The sequence below is a fragment of the Prionailurus viverrinus genome, chromosome B2, assembly GCF_022837055.1.
Source record: "Prionailurus viverrinus isolate Anna chromosome B2, UM_Priviv_1.0, whole genome shotgun sequence".
In the NCBI taxonomy this organism is placed as follows: Eukaryota; Metazoa; Chordata; class Mammalia; order Carnivora; family Felidae; genus Prionailurus; species Prionailurus viverrinus.
The window spans coordinates 149,114,650-149,131,818 of NC_062565.1; the positions used below are offsets into that span (position 1 = coordinate 149,114,650).

The following is a 17,169-nucleotide window of genomic DNA, read 5'->3' on the forward strand; positions in this document are numbered from 1 at the left end:
CTGCCAGCGTCCTTTTTCCACAAAAAAATACCAAATGTGAAGCCTCGTAAGGGGTAACAAACACACCACAGAATACCATGCACGATGAATTAAACATATTTTCGCTAACAAACATCCATTTCTGCCAAACGATTCAGAAAGAATACTAAACTGTTTAAGCAGACAGGAATCTGGCCTACAGTCAAGAACAGCAATATAGTTGAAAGAGAAAGACTTCGGTAGAGCTGCTTTTGCGGACAAAGAGCCGTTTCCCACTCTGCACAAAGTGTGGGAAAGGAGCCAAGGGCGCTGCTTATCAGCGGTCTGACATCAGAGCGGGACTGTGTGCGTCAGCCGGCCCAGGAGGGACCCCTGGCTTATGGCAAAGGCCCGTGTGCTTCTTCTCTTATCAGTTTACAGCGTCTGGCACCTTCGGCCATTCCTGTGTGAACCCAAGAGGCAGGGAGGTGTGTAATTGTCGGGTAGGGTGTAGGCTAAAGTTGTGAGCTAAGCAGGTTTGAGCCACTGAGGAATGAAACAAACAGCCTAACATACTACATTCATTACAATAAAAGTCTCTGCCCTCAAATTCAACCTTTAAAGCAAGTGTTTCATTTTTTAAAAAGGTGCTCTAGCTATACATGACGACTCTCTCTACTTAGGCAGATGTACGTCAGAGTTCTAGTTCCAGAAGAGTCATCCCGTTAAACTCCACTAAGGAGAGTTAGAGAGACAGCGATCTGTTAGAAAATGTGCATGTAACGCTTACGTCAGCTCCAGTGAAACAGGTGTTTGGGGGCTGAGAATCGGATTAAAACTGCTTTCAAGTGCTCGCCAACGTGTGCATCTGGAAACACGGGGTCTGAAAGGCAGGCGGAGGCACACCCAGTGACCCGGTGGGGCTCAGGCACAGCCCTCCAACCAGGAGCGAGAATTTCCTGAAGAGGGAAACTGCCTTATAGAAACTACCCACAGTTAATTTTTAAAAACACTTGACTTAAGATTACCTTAAGTTTTTAATATTTGAAGAAATATCACACTTGCTAACCAAAAATTAAGCTTGTCGACGTAATAAACTCACGTTTTGAAGATCCAAAACAAAAGACTTCTACGGACTAGTTTCAATTCAGCTTGTACGTCAAATAGTCCTCTATTAAAAAACTACAAGGTGTTTATTCCATGATTTATAGCTGTCTCCAATTACACTTCACGAACGACATAGGACCCTGCTGACACAGCCAATAAAACAGACTTAAGAAATTACAAACCTACTGCTTATTATTCCTTAAAGCTTCCGTGTTAAATTGAAATGAAAATCACCAACTTGCACCCAGATACTCCCCTCTGTGGGTTGGAAGTCATGATGTCATAAACCACGGCCAAGTAGAAACCTGGTTCTCTCCTTCCGGGACAAAAAAAATCCCCTCACTGCCCACACCTTCTGTTAAGGGCTGAAAGGCGTTCCCACAAAATTCTACGTAGAAGCCCTAACCCTCAATGGGAGGACCCCTGGAGATGGGGCTCCTGGGGAGGGGATGAGGTCACCGAGCGGGGCCCTTGGGGCAGGATTCGCGCCCTTCTGCGAAGACAAGCCACGCGAGCGCGTAGCAGGAAGAGGGCCGTGTCCAAGCCAGGAAGAGAACGCTCATCAGGAACTGGAACAGCCTGGACCTTGACCCTGGCCTTCCAGCCAGAACCGTGAGAATAGGCGGCCGTTGTGTCAGCCCCCCAGTCTAGGGCACCTTGTCACAGCAGCCGAGCGGACCAACACCCCTTTTCCTGTCCTCACACCTCAGTCCTCCTCTCATTCCTACGGAGTCGGCTCTGTGCCCTCACCCGCACCCTTCCATCCGTGTCCCCGGCCTTCTCGGCCGTCTCCGCCGCCCTACTGAGCGTGAAGAATTGTCGCAGCGATGCCTCAGCTACCACCACGGAATCCCTTGCCTATCCCTGCACAACGTAAACCCAAACATCCAAGTCCTTTCTCTGGCCTCAATTGTTCAGAGGAGACCGCACAGCTGTGCCAAACCCTCAATTTCTCCCGGGATGACTCCGTGTCCTGGTCCCCAGGGAGCAGAACCGAGACTTCCTTCACTCTCCCGCACCCACACACATCGTTGTCTCCCTGACACGTAACCTGACTGCTTTGATTTCTGGGAGCATCCTTCCCTTTTCCTCCTCAGCGTCTCTCTGAACCCTTACCCGCATCCTACCTTCTCCCTTACCCCAGCCAGCTCTTCCCCTCCCCCGCAGCCCCCTCCCCCGGGATCCCGGAGATCCCTTCTTTGTTCTGTTCACTCGATTACCCCTTTCCACATCTCAGGTCCTCAAACTCTCTTCATCCCCTTCTCACAGATTTCTAATACGCTCGGGCGCCCACCAATCCCGACGCGACAACAATCAAACTTCCCTCAAGCCGGGGAAACTCATCATGTATTCTCTTTTTCCTTCTTCCACCATCCCGCGCTCGCCGTCCTGCCCTCAGTCAGATTCGCGCCTCCATCACCACACTGTGACATCAGACCCCATCGCTGCCCTGGAACAGCTTTCGGAGATTCGAGCCAAACTTCCCTGAGCAGTTCAATCCGATCATCTCGGCCTCCTGACGGCCTCAGTCTTCACCTGCTCAGACTCAGCCATATCAGATGTTAGGAACCAATCCCGTGCTTTCTTGATAATTTCTCCTACGTAACACACCAGAGAAGGTCTGTTATCCAACAATCAATTTGCCTAAAGGCAAATAAATCATCGCACAGACTACCCATCCTGAGAAGCGTAAAATGAAAAACAGCCAACCAGAACTTCACAGAGACTCTCAAAATCTGTTACAACCCATCCAATACTAAACGCTGCAAGCTCTAGAAAACAATAAAAACCTGCCAACGATGCCGTGAGGAGTCACTGAGGGTTGATGTCCAAAAAACGTCAACGTACTCACGAAACAAGTTTCAGCCGATCGGTAATTTTAAGACACTGGCAGATTAACACTTAGGGCTACAAAGTACTAGTTTGCTACCTACCGAAGCGGCCCTTCCAAGTGTCTTTGGCTGACTTAGAGCCTCTGCTCACCTGTTAAATGTTGGGATTTCGTCTCTCCTATCCTCATTCTATCAGCCCTTTCCTCTCCTCACACCAGGGAAGGTCACTGTGGCCACTCCAGAACAAATCCTGATTGGACAAATCGATCATGAGAGCAACCTGGTCCCCTGCGAGTCAGCCGGTTAGCCACTCTCCCTCCAACACGCTAACCAGGCTACAGTGAGAGCATCTATCTCGCCGCCATCAGAGCAAAGCCAACTGGCAGAGTGGGTGCAGCAAAGAAGCGGATCCTAGGAATGTCAATGAGCCACGAATTCATCAGCCCTGGAGCTGCCCTGCCTCGGGGCTCCTGGTTTGAGCGCATCACCTTTTGTACGCTTCAAGCGATCTGGATGGGTTGCAACCTAAAGGTACCCGATTACGGACACAGTCCTGTGAACCAGCCCTACCGCCTCCCCCGCCCCCACCACAGTTAACTAGTGTTTCTGCTTTCAGGTCTCCGGGTCAGCATCTCTGCACGCTACCCTGGGTGGGGGAACCCACCCCCTGGGGACGTGCAGGCCGGCAGGACGGACACCGGGAGCACAGGCCCTCGGGGCGGCCGCCCTGCCACCCCACACTGCACGCGGGTCCACGGCCAGGGACACCGGGAAGCTGCGAGCAGGCTGGGCAGGTCCTGAGGCTGCGGCCGTCCGCGTCCGGACGACCCCACGCCTCCGCAGGCCGCGGGGCCCCTAACACGCCAGCACCCACGCGTGGACCCTTCACCACATACTCTGGGGGGCCCACCTCCCGGCCGCCCTGCACCGGGAGGTCTACCCAGACCCCGCCCGGGGTCCCTCCGAGGGCCTCCACGCCCCACCGGCCTCCATACCCGACGGCAGGGCGGGCGGAGGCGGGCACTTCCGGTGACGTCACGCGCAGGCCGGAAGTACAGCCCAGCCGCCGGCTTCTCGGGGACCCGGAGTTTTCCTCCGACTGAGGTGGGCACGCGGCCTGGAACCCGGGACCCACAACTGGAGGACGGGCTTAAGAAACAAGAACACCTGGAAGACTGTTTAAACAAGCAACATTGCACAGCCCCTTGCCCCTGCCAGCACCCCTCCCCCCTCCCCCCGCACCCTCGGCTGAAAAAGAACACACGAGGATGCCACTCGGTGGGCTGCGAGATGCAGGGGCAACACGGCTGAGTAACCTGCTGGGTTCCCGCGGTGCGCGGAGCCGCAGGCCCAGGGAGGCCGCATCCCTGTTCGTTCAGTGGCCGCGGGTGTCTTGTTATCCGCGTGGGTAAACTGGACCCCTTGCCCCTCCCCAAGGCCTTTTCCTCCCCGCAAGAATCCAGGCGTGTCGGTGACTTTAAGATCCTCTTCTGCGAACACCACAACCCGGTGGCACACTGACAGTTTTGTAGGGTGGGAGCAACGCGCGTTTTAAGGTTTTAAGCGAAAGGGCAATAATCTGTTTCACATTTGTATTTTAAAATGCAGCATTTAGTCAGTTGCTCGCTGTTTCAAAACAAAGTGAGAAAACTTCTTAGATATGGAAGCACCTCCACGACCTGGAGCCAAACACACCCTCCTCTCCCTCTCCCCCTCCCCCTCCCCCTCCCCCTCCCCTCTGCTCTGACTCTAAGTACTGCCGCCTATTCCCACCTCAACCCTCTCCTAACAAATATGCATGCCCTCCTCGGCCGCTGAACTTTCTCTACTTCTGTTCTCACATGCATAATACAAGGTCACTGTCTCCACCTGATTTCTCTCCATGTCTGCCTTAAAGCTCTGAGGGTCAACCATCCGGCTGCGCAAGATAATGTAAGACGTCAGTGCCACTCCTGTCCTTAAGGTGTTCATAGACAGACCACTAAGAACACAGCGTTGGAACAACCGTGCAAGGGGCCTAAAGGAAAAGGGAGAACAGACTTACCAGTTGACTAAAGGTGGTAGGCCCATGGGGATGAACCCTGGTTTTCCACCTCCAGGAGCTATGTGTATGGCACCACTACCCAATGAGAAAGAACACGAGAACTTCAAATTTGGACAGGTTAAATTCTACAATTTTTAGTATAGTAAGAAAAACAGATGAAAATAGACCTTCATTTCCTTTGTAGATCCATTATAATGACAGTGAGGGAAAAAAACCCAAGTAAAAAGGCCTGTCAACTGTTCAGTTCTAACTTGCCATATCTCTTAACGCCCATAAAAATGGAAACATTGAGTTGTCTATTGAAGCCTTATAAATGAGAAGAACAGTTTGGACCATTTAATACTAATTTGAGTTATCAGCACACTTGGACAGAGGGATAGTGCTATGGACTGAATGTGTGTGTTCCCTGAAAATCCGTACGTTGAAGCCCTAAGCTTCAGTGTTTCAAGGTGAAACCTTTGGGAGGTAATGAGCTCATGATGGTGGAGGCCTCCAGATGGGATTAGTGCTCCAGAAGAGACAGGAGAGACTTTCTCTCACCCTCTCTCTCTGCCATGAGGATAATGGAGGAAGGTGGTCGTCTGCAAACTCTCAGTAGGAGAGCTCTCAGTACGAGCCAAATCCTCCTGCACTTCCAGAATCAGCCTGTGCCTCCAGAAAGGAGGAGCATAAATGTCTGTGGTTTAGACCACCCAGCCTATGTATTTGTAACAGCAGCCCAAACTGAGTAAGAAGGGAATATGCATGTCACTGAAAAGGTATGATAAACAGAATTAACAAACTGAATTTCTCGTAATGTGCTGCTAAGGCATTCAAGCTTTGAGAAATTTCCTTTGAGGATTCTGATGAGCAAAAGTGCTAAATCCTACTGGGGGTGGGGATTAATTTATTCTGTTTGGCACAAAGGATTTGACTAGCCCTCCGCTGATCTCATATTTAAAGCAGAAAAAAGGAATCAATCAGTAGTTTCGAGAGGAGCATTGAGTAGAAGTCCAAGGACAAGGAATTTTGTTCTGGCCATTTCATGAACTTGCCACACAAGCCCAGAAAAATCACAAAAGGTAATTTTAGTGATTTGGCTTTTATCTCTTCACCCAACGATGCATTGATTAGTCCATTCAACAACTGTTTTTGAGCGTCAACAAAATGCCAGGTACTAGAAATCTAGAGATAATAAAAACAGGGTCCCTGGGGCGCCTGGGTGGCTCAGTGGGTTAAGCGTCTGACTTCGGCTCAGGTCATGATCTCACAGTTCGTGAGTTCCAGCCCGGCATCGGGCTCTGTGCTGACAGCTCAGAGCCTGGGGCCTGCTTCAGATTCTGTGTCTCCCTCTTTCTCTGCCCCTCCCCCACTCATGTTCAGTCTTCATTTCTAGAAGTACAAAGCAATACAATAAAAAGTAAGTGAACTATAGCAAAAGTGTTAAAGTTAATGCAAGGTTAAAAACACAAAACCAATGGGAAAATAAAAACTACGTGATGAGAGCTTCGTAAGTAAGAGCCTATGTTTTAAATCATTACACTTCACAAATCTCTATCTCAATTTAATAACAAGTTAGAGATCCATATTTCAAATTAAGTACATTTTTCCAAGATGAATTTGTTCTTATCAAATGACGTACTCACCAAGTCTTAATAAATCTACCTATTTTAAAAGCACAATAAAAGATGAAATTTAAAAAGGTTTTGAGAAAACATACTGAATATAAGAATGGGACTCAATTCGAAAGAACGAAAATCATACATACACCAAAGGAAACAACATAGATTCATGAATCATGGGAACAGATGCCCAAAAAACTCCAAATTCTACTCTTTGGGGATTTTTATTAGCTATACAATCAAGTATAGATGATTCTTTCTGAGCTTTTATTTCTTGAACTTCATTTTGTTGCCCTTTTCAAATTGTTATACATTCAAAAATTAAAGCAATATAAAGACGGTATACACAGAGAAGTCTGATTGTCACGAGACCCCCCACCCCCCCGCCGCGTGCCACCAACACACGCACAAATCATGATTTCCTGTGTATCTTGCCAATGTGCCTTCAGGTAGCAAATAATGAACTTGCATGAATACAAGCGAAGCACATCAACTGTATCCACCACCAAAATACCAGCCTTCACAAGCTGCTTGATTCATGCAAAGCTTTTCTGAGCCAACTGCTTACGATAATAACAGTCAACATTTGTTGAGTGCCTACTATGTACCAGGATGTACCAGGCAGTATTCTAATCACTTTCCATTTATTAAATTATTTAATCTTCAAAACGACCCTGTGACAGATGATCAGTAGGTCTACGTCTTACAGAAGAGGAAAAGAGGGCTAAGAGACTAAGTAACTTGCTAAAGTTTACCCAGCAAATACGTAACTGAGCCATGTTTCCAATGAGTGTGCCTTCAGATTCCATAGTCTCGAATTCCTACCCTCCTCCTACCTGTCAACCTTACTGCCTCTCAACCGTTCACAGGTTAAAAGCCAAATATTGTGGTTGGCCAAAAAATAACCTTTCAAAAGACGGCCGTGCCTCCTCCCCGGAACCTGGGGATGTTCCTTTATATGGCGAAACATGAGATTAAAGATTTTGAGAGGAAGAGCTTAGCCTGGATTCTCCAGGTGGGCCCCTAAATGTTCACACCTTCAAGGTATCCCACACGGCGCTACAGCCGCTCAAATAATTCTCTTCCCAGGAAAGCGGAAAGAAAAAGACAAGAAAGCACAAATTGTGTTAAAGTATATATGGGGAGAAACCAATCAGAACAATTCAAGGAGAAAGCTGCACACCAAACACTGGGCTCTCAAATTTAAATGTAATAGTTAAATTGCTCATCTTTCGCAGCTGTTTAAGGAAAACCAAACGAGGAATTTCCTTTTGGCTCTCGGTTCTTCGATGGGGATAAGTTAGTTTTGCTATAAACATTTAGCATTTATTCCCGAGGAAGATGAAGACATTTCTCAATTTACTGCACTGTATCATTTTATTAACACTAGCAGGACTGATAGAAAAACTAACCACTGCATGTCTCGTCAAGTAAAAACTGTAAGAAACCTAGCAGTTAGCAAGTTCTAGGCCCACCCATCGTGACTGAGGGCCAAATGTGGAGGAAAACTCCAGGCTCGTACCTCACAAGGGAAAAGACTGTTTATCAGGCGGGCGGGGGGGACCTTATTTTCAGAGAGCACCCGAGAGCAGAGTTAGAAAAGACTGAAACGTATGCAAACCTACACATCTTTAAAGTTTTTGCAAAAGGCATTAACAAATCTACCAAAATGCTTGTTATTTCTTAGAAATAACAACAAGATTTAGTCAGTCTTAAAGCATACAGCTTAATAGAATGCTACATTGAATGCAGCCTTAAAAGCCTTCCTCCAAAAAGCCTTTCTGGTCCCAGTTTGTCAGATGATCACGTATGACCTTGGATAAACCGACTTTAAATCCATCCGTAAGTAAGTCGGTGGTTTCCCCAAATTTAAAGTGTGAATGATTTCTTTTCCTCCTCCCCTGATTCATATGATAGAAGAACCAAGGCATAAGTCCTCCAGGAAAGCCCTGTTCAAAAGCAAACCAAAACAAAGACATACTTTTCACATGCCTTCCAGGAAAAAGAAATGACTATTTCTGCCTCTTCAGAATTCAGGCTGCAAACTACAGAGGTTAAATGAAGACAAGCACCTTATGAAAGGTCTCCACACAGAAACACCCAGAAAACACTGCTGCCCAGCTATCAGCACCCTGTGGGTCTCAGAGATCCAGCCACCAGAGCTGAGTTCCACCCCTCCAAGTACAATGCCCCCTCGACATTTTGTTTCTGTTGCCAATCCGATGAAACTAGATGACCCTATTCTATTTTAACCAGTATTAGCCTTTATACTTTGCCTATTACCAACCAGAAATGTTATCTTCCGTCCTTAAGGGAATTTATAAAGTTGAACAAATATTGCTTTAAAAACTGGATGGGTTTTCTTTCTAACTACGTGTCTACTGCATTTCAAATTAAGTTATTCTGGTTATAACAGACACCAGGAGAAAATACCTCTCCCATCCCCACCCCTCCCCAGCCTTGGCTTAATACTAGAGCAAAATCCTGGTGGCATTAAACTACGGAGGAGTGAGAAAAATGAATATACCGGGTCCCCTGCCATCAAAGTCAGTGCTTTCAAATATATTCCAAGATAAATATGAACTAAAACGCCTGCATTTAAGCTACATTGGGAGAGACACTAAAAATAAATTGCATTTTAAAAAGCACTGTTTTAAGAAAGCGTGGACGTGTAACTCAATCACAACAACCACGAGGAAATCATAGATTTTTACAGCTATTTCCCCTCGGTTAACAAAGTGCTTGAATCAAAACGAATTCGACAATGGGACAGAGTTGTTTCGCCCAGATACCTTCCCGTGGCATTGTATCAGGATTCGTTATAAACGAGCACGGTCAAAAGGGAATCACGCTGCAACCTTCTTGCCTATAAATCTTCACAGCCAGCACCAAGGGGGCTTTTCTTCCCAAGCCCCCAAAATAGCTGAAAGCATCTCAAGCGTTTTCCCTGACAAGTATTTTGAGCACGCCTCTGTCAGTTTTTCAAGGCAGAACTTGGAATAAGGTTTAAGTTTTGTACTCGGAATAAAGCTGGTGCGGTAGTCCCGGGTCAATGGAGAAGTTATTTGTTTATTGTTTTGTCTTGCTTTGCTCTACTCTAGTAAACCTGTCAGTCAGTACTGGCTGTGGTCTCTCCTTCAAAGCCCAGGGTTTCCAGTAACAAGAACCACAGCTGTATGGGACGGGCTGCCAGAGATGTGAATGACCACAAGCATTACTCATCCGGTCCTGCCCTGCTCTGCAATCTTGGCCAAAAGGCAATGTCACGTTCACCTCACACTTGGGACACACAAGCGAAGAGCTCACACAGCTCCTCGGAAGACCCTTAAAAATGCTAATGTAGCCGCTGAATATAGAGCAGCCTGACGTAAATTAAAAATATAACCTACCTGAGATTGCCTTCAACGGGTTTTATGCCGTTTGCCAGAAGGAACTTAATCCACAAAGCCGACCCAGTGATTCAACAGTGCTTTTTGTTTAAAAGACTACACTGTGTGTTTGTAACAAAGATCTCAAATATCTATTTTAAAATACAAATAGAAATGCTATTACAGGGGCGCCTGGGTGGCTTAGTCGGTTGGGCAGCCGACTTCGGCTCAGGTCATGATCTCGCGGTCCGTGAGTTCGAGCCCCGCGTCGGGCTCTGTGCTGACAGCTCAGAGCCTGGTGCCTGTTTCGGATTCTGTGTCTCCCTCTCTCTGACCCTCCCCCATTCATGCTCTGTCTCTCTATCTCAAAAATAAATAAACGTTAAAAAAAAATTAAAAAAAAAAGAAATGCTATTACATTTAAAAAAAAATTCGTTTATAGTACAATCGGTTTTAATTGAAATCCACAAATATATATGTATCATATATATATATGAATGATACAGTTCAAAATGCCCTCATTAGGGAAGTTGATGATGTGATTCAATTTTCTTTTTTTTTTTTAATTAAAAAAAATGTTTAACGTTTATTTATTATTGAGAAACAGAGAGAGTGCATGAGCATGGGAGGGACAGACAGAAGGGGAGACACAGAGTCTGAAGCAGGATCCAGGCTCTGAGCTGTCAGCACAGAGCCGGACGCGGGGCTCGAAACCACAAATCGCGAGATCACGACCTGAGCCGACGACAGACGCTTAACCGACTGAGCCCCCAGATGCCCCTATATGATTCAATATTCTAAAATGAGCAAAAGCAGCATGAATATGGGATACTACAATAAAACAATGTTTAAAATATCAAACAATTCACATATCGACTATTACATCAACAAAATCTACAGGTAGTATTAGGACATTACATAAGTCACATTTCAATTCCTTTAAAGTCTTACAGTAAATATTTGTTTTAATAAAGAGATTTTGATTGTAACTTAAGAAATTTTAAAAAGGCAAATGCACTCCTAAACTATTCATCTTGTAAGGACACTAACCTTATGAGTCATGTAGGTGATTCTGATTAAGGTAAGGATGCGAAGAGTACCGAGTCAAAATTCCAGACGCACTGAAAACTTTCCTCAGATTTCTTGTTCTATCGCAGCCCACAAAACAAATTATTCTAAGTGTGCTAAATCATCAATATTAATACTTGTACCAGGAGATGAGATTCTTGCTGAATTAAACTGGCCTGTAGTACATGAGCTTTCTATTAATTGCTTTCTACATGGATTACTTGATATAAATTTTTTTTTCATTCCTGGTAAGGAAGAACTCTATACTATTGGATTTGAATTAGAGGTAGCAGTATTTAATAAACAATAAACTTAGTAGGTAAATATATATATATATATAGATATAGATATATTTTTTGGCTTTAAATACTGAAAATCCCTTAATGGAATAACACCCAAATGGCAGTGAGCACATCTAGTGCTCAAGTCTTGGTGACTAAATACCCTTCTCCGTTAACAGGACCAAGGCTCCTTGGAGAAATGGCTGATTCCTGGTATGAAATAGGAAAACATAAAGTAAATGTGGAAAAATCTGTGCTAGAAAGCCAAGAAACACCTAAGGCTAACAGGCAGTATGGGCAACGGACAAAGAAAATGTTCTGCAAGGATTCGTACAGGCCAAATCTGGGGCAGTTTGAGGATCAGAAATCATATATATAGCTACGGGCTGTAATACATTAAATACAAAAGGAGAATGGATAAATGTGGTAATGTATTATTGTACATTGAAACGTACAAGAAACTCACGAGTCCATGTTAATACCCAAAGTAGAACAAGGAAGGGGGTAGCTCTTGTGTACAAGATAATTCAAAATTTAAATGAGGTGGGAATACTGGAATCTTTCAGAACACATCCTTCTGTAAACCTCAAAGTAACAGTTCAAGCAAAATTCATCAACGAATGGGAAAACCACTTGAATAACTGGGTGTTGAGAACTAACAGTCCCACCACCTGCAAGTACCATTCCCCAGATCACTCATTACAAAGGAGAAAAGATACCTTTACAGTAGAGACATCTGGCTGACACCAACTGAACCTGAGGGCAAATTTAGCATCACTAAAAATAGAACGGACATTACGTGATACAGTGAAAATGTGTGCTAAGCCAGAGAACCATATATTCTCCTGCATAGTTTGAAAGAGAAGTAGCATCTAAAGGGATAGCAGGAGGGAAGGCTGGCAAAACAAGACCCAGATGGTGAAGTAGGGATTATCTCCAACCTACGGATGAAGAAACGGAACTTCAGAGAAGTCGGATAACCCTCTCAGAATCCACTGTCTCATCATTGGCCGAGCTGAAGTTCGCACCAAGTCCGTCTGGTCTAAAACCCAGATGCTTTTGACTACAGGAGCCTGGCAACCTCAACCCGATCGTCCATTCTCGCACATTTTGCAAAGCAACTTGGCCAAAACTTTGACGCTATCCTTCGTGACTTTCTCCCCACCTCCACACCCCATGCACCAGGCTGTACCTGTTGGCTGCACCTTTAAAATATATTCACGACCCCACCACGGCTCATCCAGTCTACTGCCTACTGTGGCCCAGGCCACCATGATCCTGTGCCTGGACTGCTCACTGGCCTCCTAACTTGTCTCCCTGTGTCTGCTTCTCAACGCAGAAGCGGGAATGGTGTCAGTAAGTCAGAACAGGTCATTTCTCTCCTTACAAACCCTTTCACGGCTTCCTATGTTATTCAAAGAACAGACAAAACTTTTACTGGGGCTCTGAATACCCTACACAATCTTTCTTTTGTCCCTTACTCTCTCACTCTGGCCTCTCTGCTTCGCCTCCCAATATTCCAGCCATGCTCTCAAATCAGGTTTTTACACTTGCTCTTGGTTCCCTCGGAAAACCTTGTCACGAGCAATCTGCATGGCTCACCTGCTTGAAATCTTTGCTCAGATCTTACCTTCTTGGTACAGCCTTCCCTGCTTGTATCAAAAGTATAAGTACACTCCATCTCCCCCTTCACTGTTGCGTTTTTCTCCCGAGCACTCACCTCCAACCTGATGCACGATTTACTTATTTTAATTTTTTTTTAGTGTGTATTCAATTTTTGAGAGACAAAGAGAGCCAGAGCACGAGCAGGGGAACAGCAGAGAGAGGGGGAGACAGAATCCGAAGCAGGCTCCGGGCCCTGAGCTGTCAGCACAGAGCCCAACTGGGGGCCCCTGGGGTGGTTCAGTCGGTTGAGTGTCCGACTCTTGATTTCGGCTCAGGCGTGATCTCACGGTTTCTGAGTTCGAGCTCCGTGTCAGGCTCTGCAGTACAGAGCCTGCTGGGGATTCTCTCTCTCCCTCTCTCTCTGCCCCTCCCCTGCGCACTCTCTCTTGTCTCTTTCTCGTTGTCTCAGAATAAACACCAAAAACAAAACAAAACAAAAAAAAACACTTTAAAAAGACTTTTACCCCACTTATTTTTGCTTGAGGGGGGAAGAAAAACGAAACCTGTCAATCCACTGGTTAATTAAAATACCAATATCTGTTTTGGCAACTCTTTAATTGCATCTGAGAATGGTTAAAATTTCATTCTGCGAAAGTTCAGAAGCAAACTTTATTACTCATGATTGAATTTCTGTTCTTATTTCCACACTTTGGAAAGAGATCGCTCCATATGACTAGCTATATCAAAGAGATCTTAAAAATATAACTTTTAAGAGTTACGGGCAAACGCACTGGTAACTTACTGTCAAAGTTATCTCTTCAAACAGGAAAAGCAACTGACAAAATACTCTTCAGCAAAACTGTAATTAAAACTTCCCAAACTTAAAACATTGGTTCAGAAGTGGTTCCCTATCACGAAAAAGGAAGTTCTTCCCCTGATCGGTAAAGAAGGTACCAACGTGTGACGTGGGCCATGGGCTCGTCCTAAGGTTCAGATGTGTAAAATGGTCATGATAATAAGATCAATCTCATAAGGATTATCATAAAGGATAATAAGGATAATGGATGTAAAACTTTTAACATACTGCCTAGAATGTGATAGTTGCTCAATAAATTGTTCCTCGGGTTCTTCTATTTTCCGCTAAGCTTATACAGGGGGTACAATCACAAATCCTTTTTCAAAGAAAAAAGTTCCATCATCTCTCGATTTTTTCAGATAGACATTACTAATCCCAGATGAGCGGTTAGAAACTTGGTTCACTACCAGCCAGGAGCCACCGGGCTGTGGAGCTCGAAGGCAAATACGTCGTGACTGCCCTTGCACCCGTTCACCCTCTGTCGTCTCTGGAAGAGATCTCCAGTCGTCTCTCTGGAATGCCTTCCTCTCACCTGCCACCTCGCCCAGATGCGCCTCCCAACCCTTCAGAGAGGTGAGCCGCAAGCCCTTCCAGAAAGTACCTCCACAGCAGCCCGAACTCTGACCCAGACAGCCCAGCACCTTCTGATCCCTCCTCCGTGCCGGTTAACTTCAGAATTGCTGCATTACAGGACGATCGGGGATGAACTTGAAAGAACACGCTCAACCCCTCCCTACGGTGACCTCCAGGGTCTCCGCCACGTGTGCACCACACGCTCTGCCCAAAACCGCGCGGGGGGAAACCGGGCACCCGGCACGGCCGCCCTGACCTTCAGAAGGCGACGGGACCTGCGCGTGCACTCTGTGCCGTGTACCCCCCTCGCCTGCAAGTGGGTTGGACGTGTCCCTGCGGCACGAATGCAGGGCGCCCTTCCCGCGCGTCGGACCAACGGCATCCCAGCCGGTTCTGGCTGTGTCCCCATCGGCCCTTCTTGTGCGTCTTGGAATGAGCAACAGTCAGAGGAAGCCTTAAAGCCCCTGCCTCCGTCACGAGCCCCACGCTGACTAGGAAGACCTTAGGGGCGCCTCTGTGTCACTGCCGTGTCATAAAACAGCTACTTCGAGAGGCCCAGGGCCTTTCAACAGGCTTAGCAGAGCACCGGGTACACCGTAAGCGCCTAAAAAGCGTTCGCTGCCGCCTCCTTTGGACAAGCCCCCTCCTCACCATATAATGTGTCCATACCACAGTTGGCCGCTAACCGCCAGGGCACGCGGGCACAGGCAGGAGCGCTTCTCGGGCCACCAGCTCGGAGCCTCTAAGCAGGCCTCCCTGGCCTCCTGGGCAGCCTGACCCCTCCGGGCCACATCGGGCATGCGGGAAGCCCTGGGGGCAGAGACTTGCACGGGCCCCCAGATCACCTCCTTCCCACGCAGAGTCACAGCGGGCACCGGTGGGGACTTCTCCTGTCCAACTCTCACAGGCCAAGGATCCACCAACCAACCGCCCTCCAACAGATTCCAACTGCCGAGGCGGAGTCCGACCTCGTTCCCTTCGGCGCCGCTGACATCACAGTGCGAGCCTGGAATCTTTGCCGGACTGCACGTCACACGCCCCCCCTGCCCGGTCAGAGGCCTTCGTCTGGCTCGGTCTACGCTTCCCACCCACATGGGCACCTGGCCCCTTACACTCACCCACCTTCAGCCCTCCGGGGATTCCGGGGGACACTCACTGGGTTTTTGGCACTACGGGGGGACCCACGGCCAAGAGAGCCTGCAGCTTTCCAGCATGCTAACCACTCCGCAGAGAGAGAGAGAGGCCAGCCAGTGCACAGTTCTAAAGCACGACTGTCTGCGACGGTGGCAGTGAATGAGCTCTCTGTAAGGTGAGGTTTCAAGATCAGGGAAAACTGAATCCAAAGACAAAGTGGGTTGTCCACGGAGGATCCTTGTTTCTATTTAAAAAGCCAAAACGCGTGTGTTTGTGTGCGTATGTGGATGTCCTAGCGTGTCCTGCAACTGACAACATCCCAACTCTTCCCGGCCGGGCTCACTGTGACGAAATCACAGCTGCCTTCCTCCCCCCTCTTCCGCTGTGGGACCACACTCCCCGCGCGTTGACTTCCCCGCTGCGTCCTTCTCCCTGAGTCCCTCGGAGCTTCGCATCGGCAGATCTACGTCCATGTATTTCCTCATCAAACCTGCGACTCACGCAACGCATGCTCTAGAAAGGTCTTGAGACCACTTCATCAAGGACACAGAAGAGTATCTGCCCACAGACGTATCCACAGGGCCCGCCACGCTGCCTCTACTCACTGGGACAGGATCGTTACCAAGTATAACCACACAGAAGTATTTCCAATATGGCTCCCAGGCTATTCCCTCCACACTTGTGTCCCAAATAAGGAACTAATTCTTGAAACACACCTAAGGCAGAAAGCAACATTAGCCAAATCTCGTGTCCAAAGATGTGCGTAAATACGACTTTGATATTTTCCCCCTAGCTACTCAAATGCAGTAACATTAATATGTTGTTTTGCAAACAGTTCTGTACGACCCATAATTTGCCAGCATTCACTGAGGGCTTGCTACGTAATGCTGCGTTTTACGTCACTTAGTGACATAAAGAGAATTCTAATACGCGATGCTTCCAACTGCCCTAGGAAGGAGAAAGGAGGAAGCCACAAAAACCGTAGACTCCTAGACTCTAAGACGCAGTTGCCCCAGCCCCCAAACTCACTTCACAAGAGTCACTGCTTTCGAGATGTCCTTGTCTCTCGACGCCCCACTCGCGGACATTTTTACACTAAGAACTGGCCAACAGACAACTTCTTAGTCCTTCAAAAAACCTCACCTTGATTAGTCAGGCAGGCTGTTCTCTGATGTTTTTATTTTGTTCTCCATGCATTAAATAACCAGTAAGGTCTGCCACGCCTGCCTCGTTTATTATTGATATTTTATGATTATACGGTTTCCTCTCAAAGTCTCTCGGTATAAAGAGTTCCATACTGAAGAGCCTCACGACTACTGCAGTATTGAACCCAACTTTATGTTGGTTGCAGTAACCACTGTTATATGGTAGATGTCAGAAAATGAAGGAGAAAAATCGCGTTTATAATCCATATTTTTAAAAATTTTTAACGTTTATTTGACAGAGAGAGAGAGCAGAGCAGGGGAAGAGAGAGAGGGAGACAGAATCTGAAGCAGGCTCCGGGCTCCGAGCTGTCAGCACAGAGCCCGACGCAGGGCTTGAACTCATGGACCGTGAGACCATGACCCGAGCCGAAGTCAGATGCTTAACCGACTGAGCCACCCCAGGGGCCCCTATAATCAATACATTTTTTAAAAGCAGACACCACGATCAGGGTATGCTGAGCAAAACAGGTGGCTGAGACCGGTCTGTACTTTCCGTGCTGTCTTTTTCTCTGTTCACCACTCACCCGGCCCCGGCCG

The 17,169-nt window shown here is 47.1% G+C and overlaps 1 protein-coding gene across 3 annotated transcripts in view; it reads right to left on the reverse strand.

Annotated features, from left to right (window-relative positions):
* The window catches only part of PDE10A (phosphodiesterase 10A), a 348,967-nt gene that overhangs the window by 230,446 nt on the left and 101,352 nt on the right, over nt 1-17,169 (reverse strand). Inside the window, exon 1 of one of the 3 annotated variants that reach the window (XM_047859676.1) lies at nt 14,945-15,193. The exons of the other annotated variants lie outside the window; for them this stretch is intronic. Coding sequence (XP_047715632.1) covers nt 14,945-14,960 — 16 coding nt within the window. The 5' untranslated portion in view covers nt 14,961-15,193. Of the gene's footprint in view, nt 1-14,944; nt 15,194-17,169 lie in introns of those variants that run through there. 3 annotated transcript variants of the gene reach the window in all.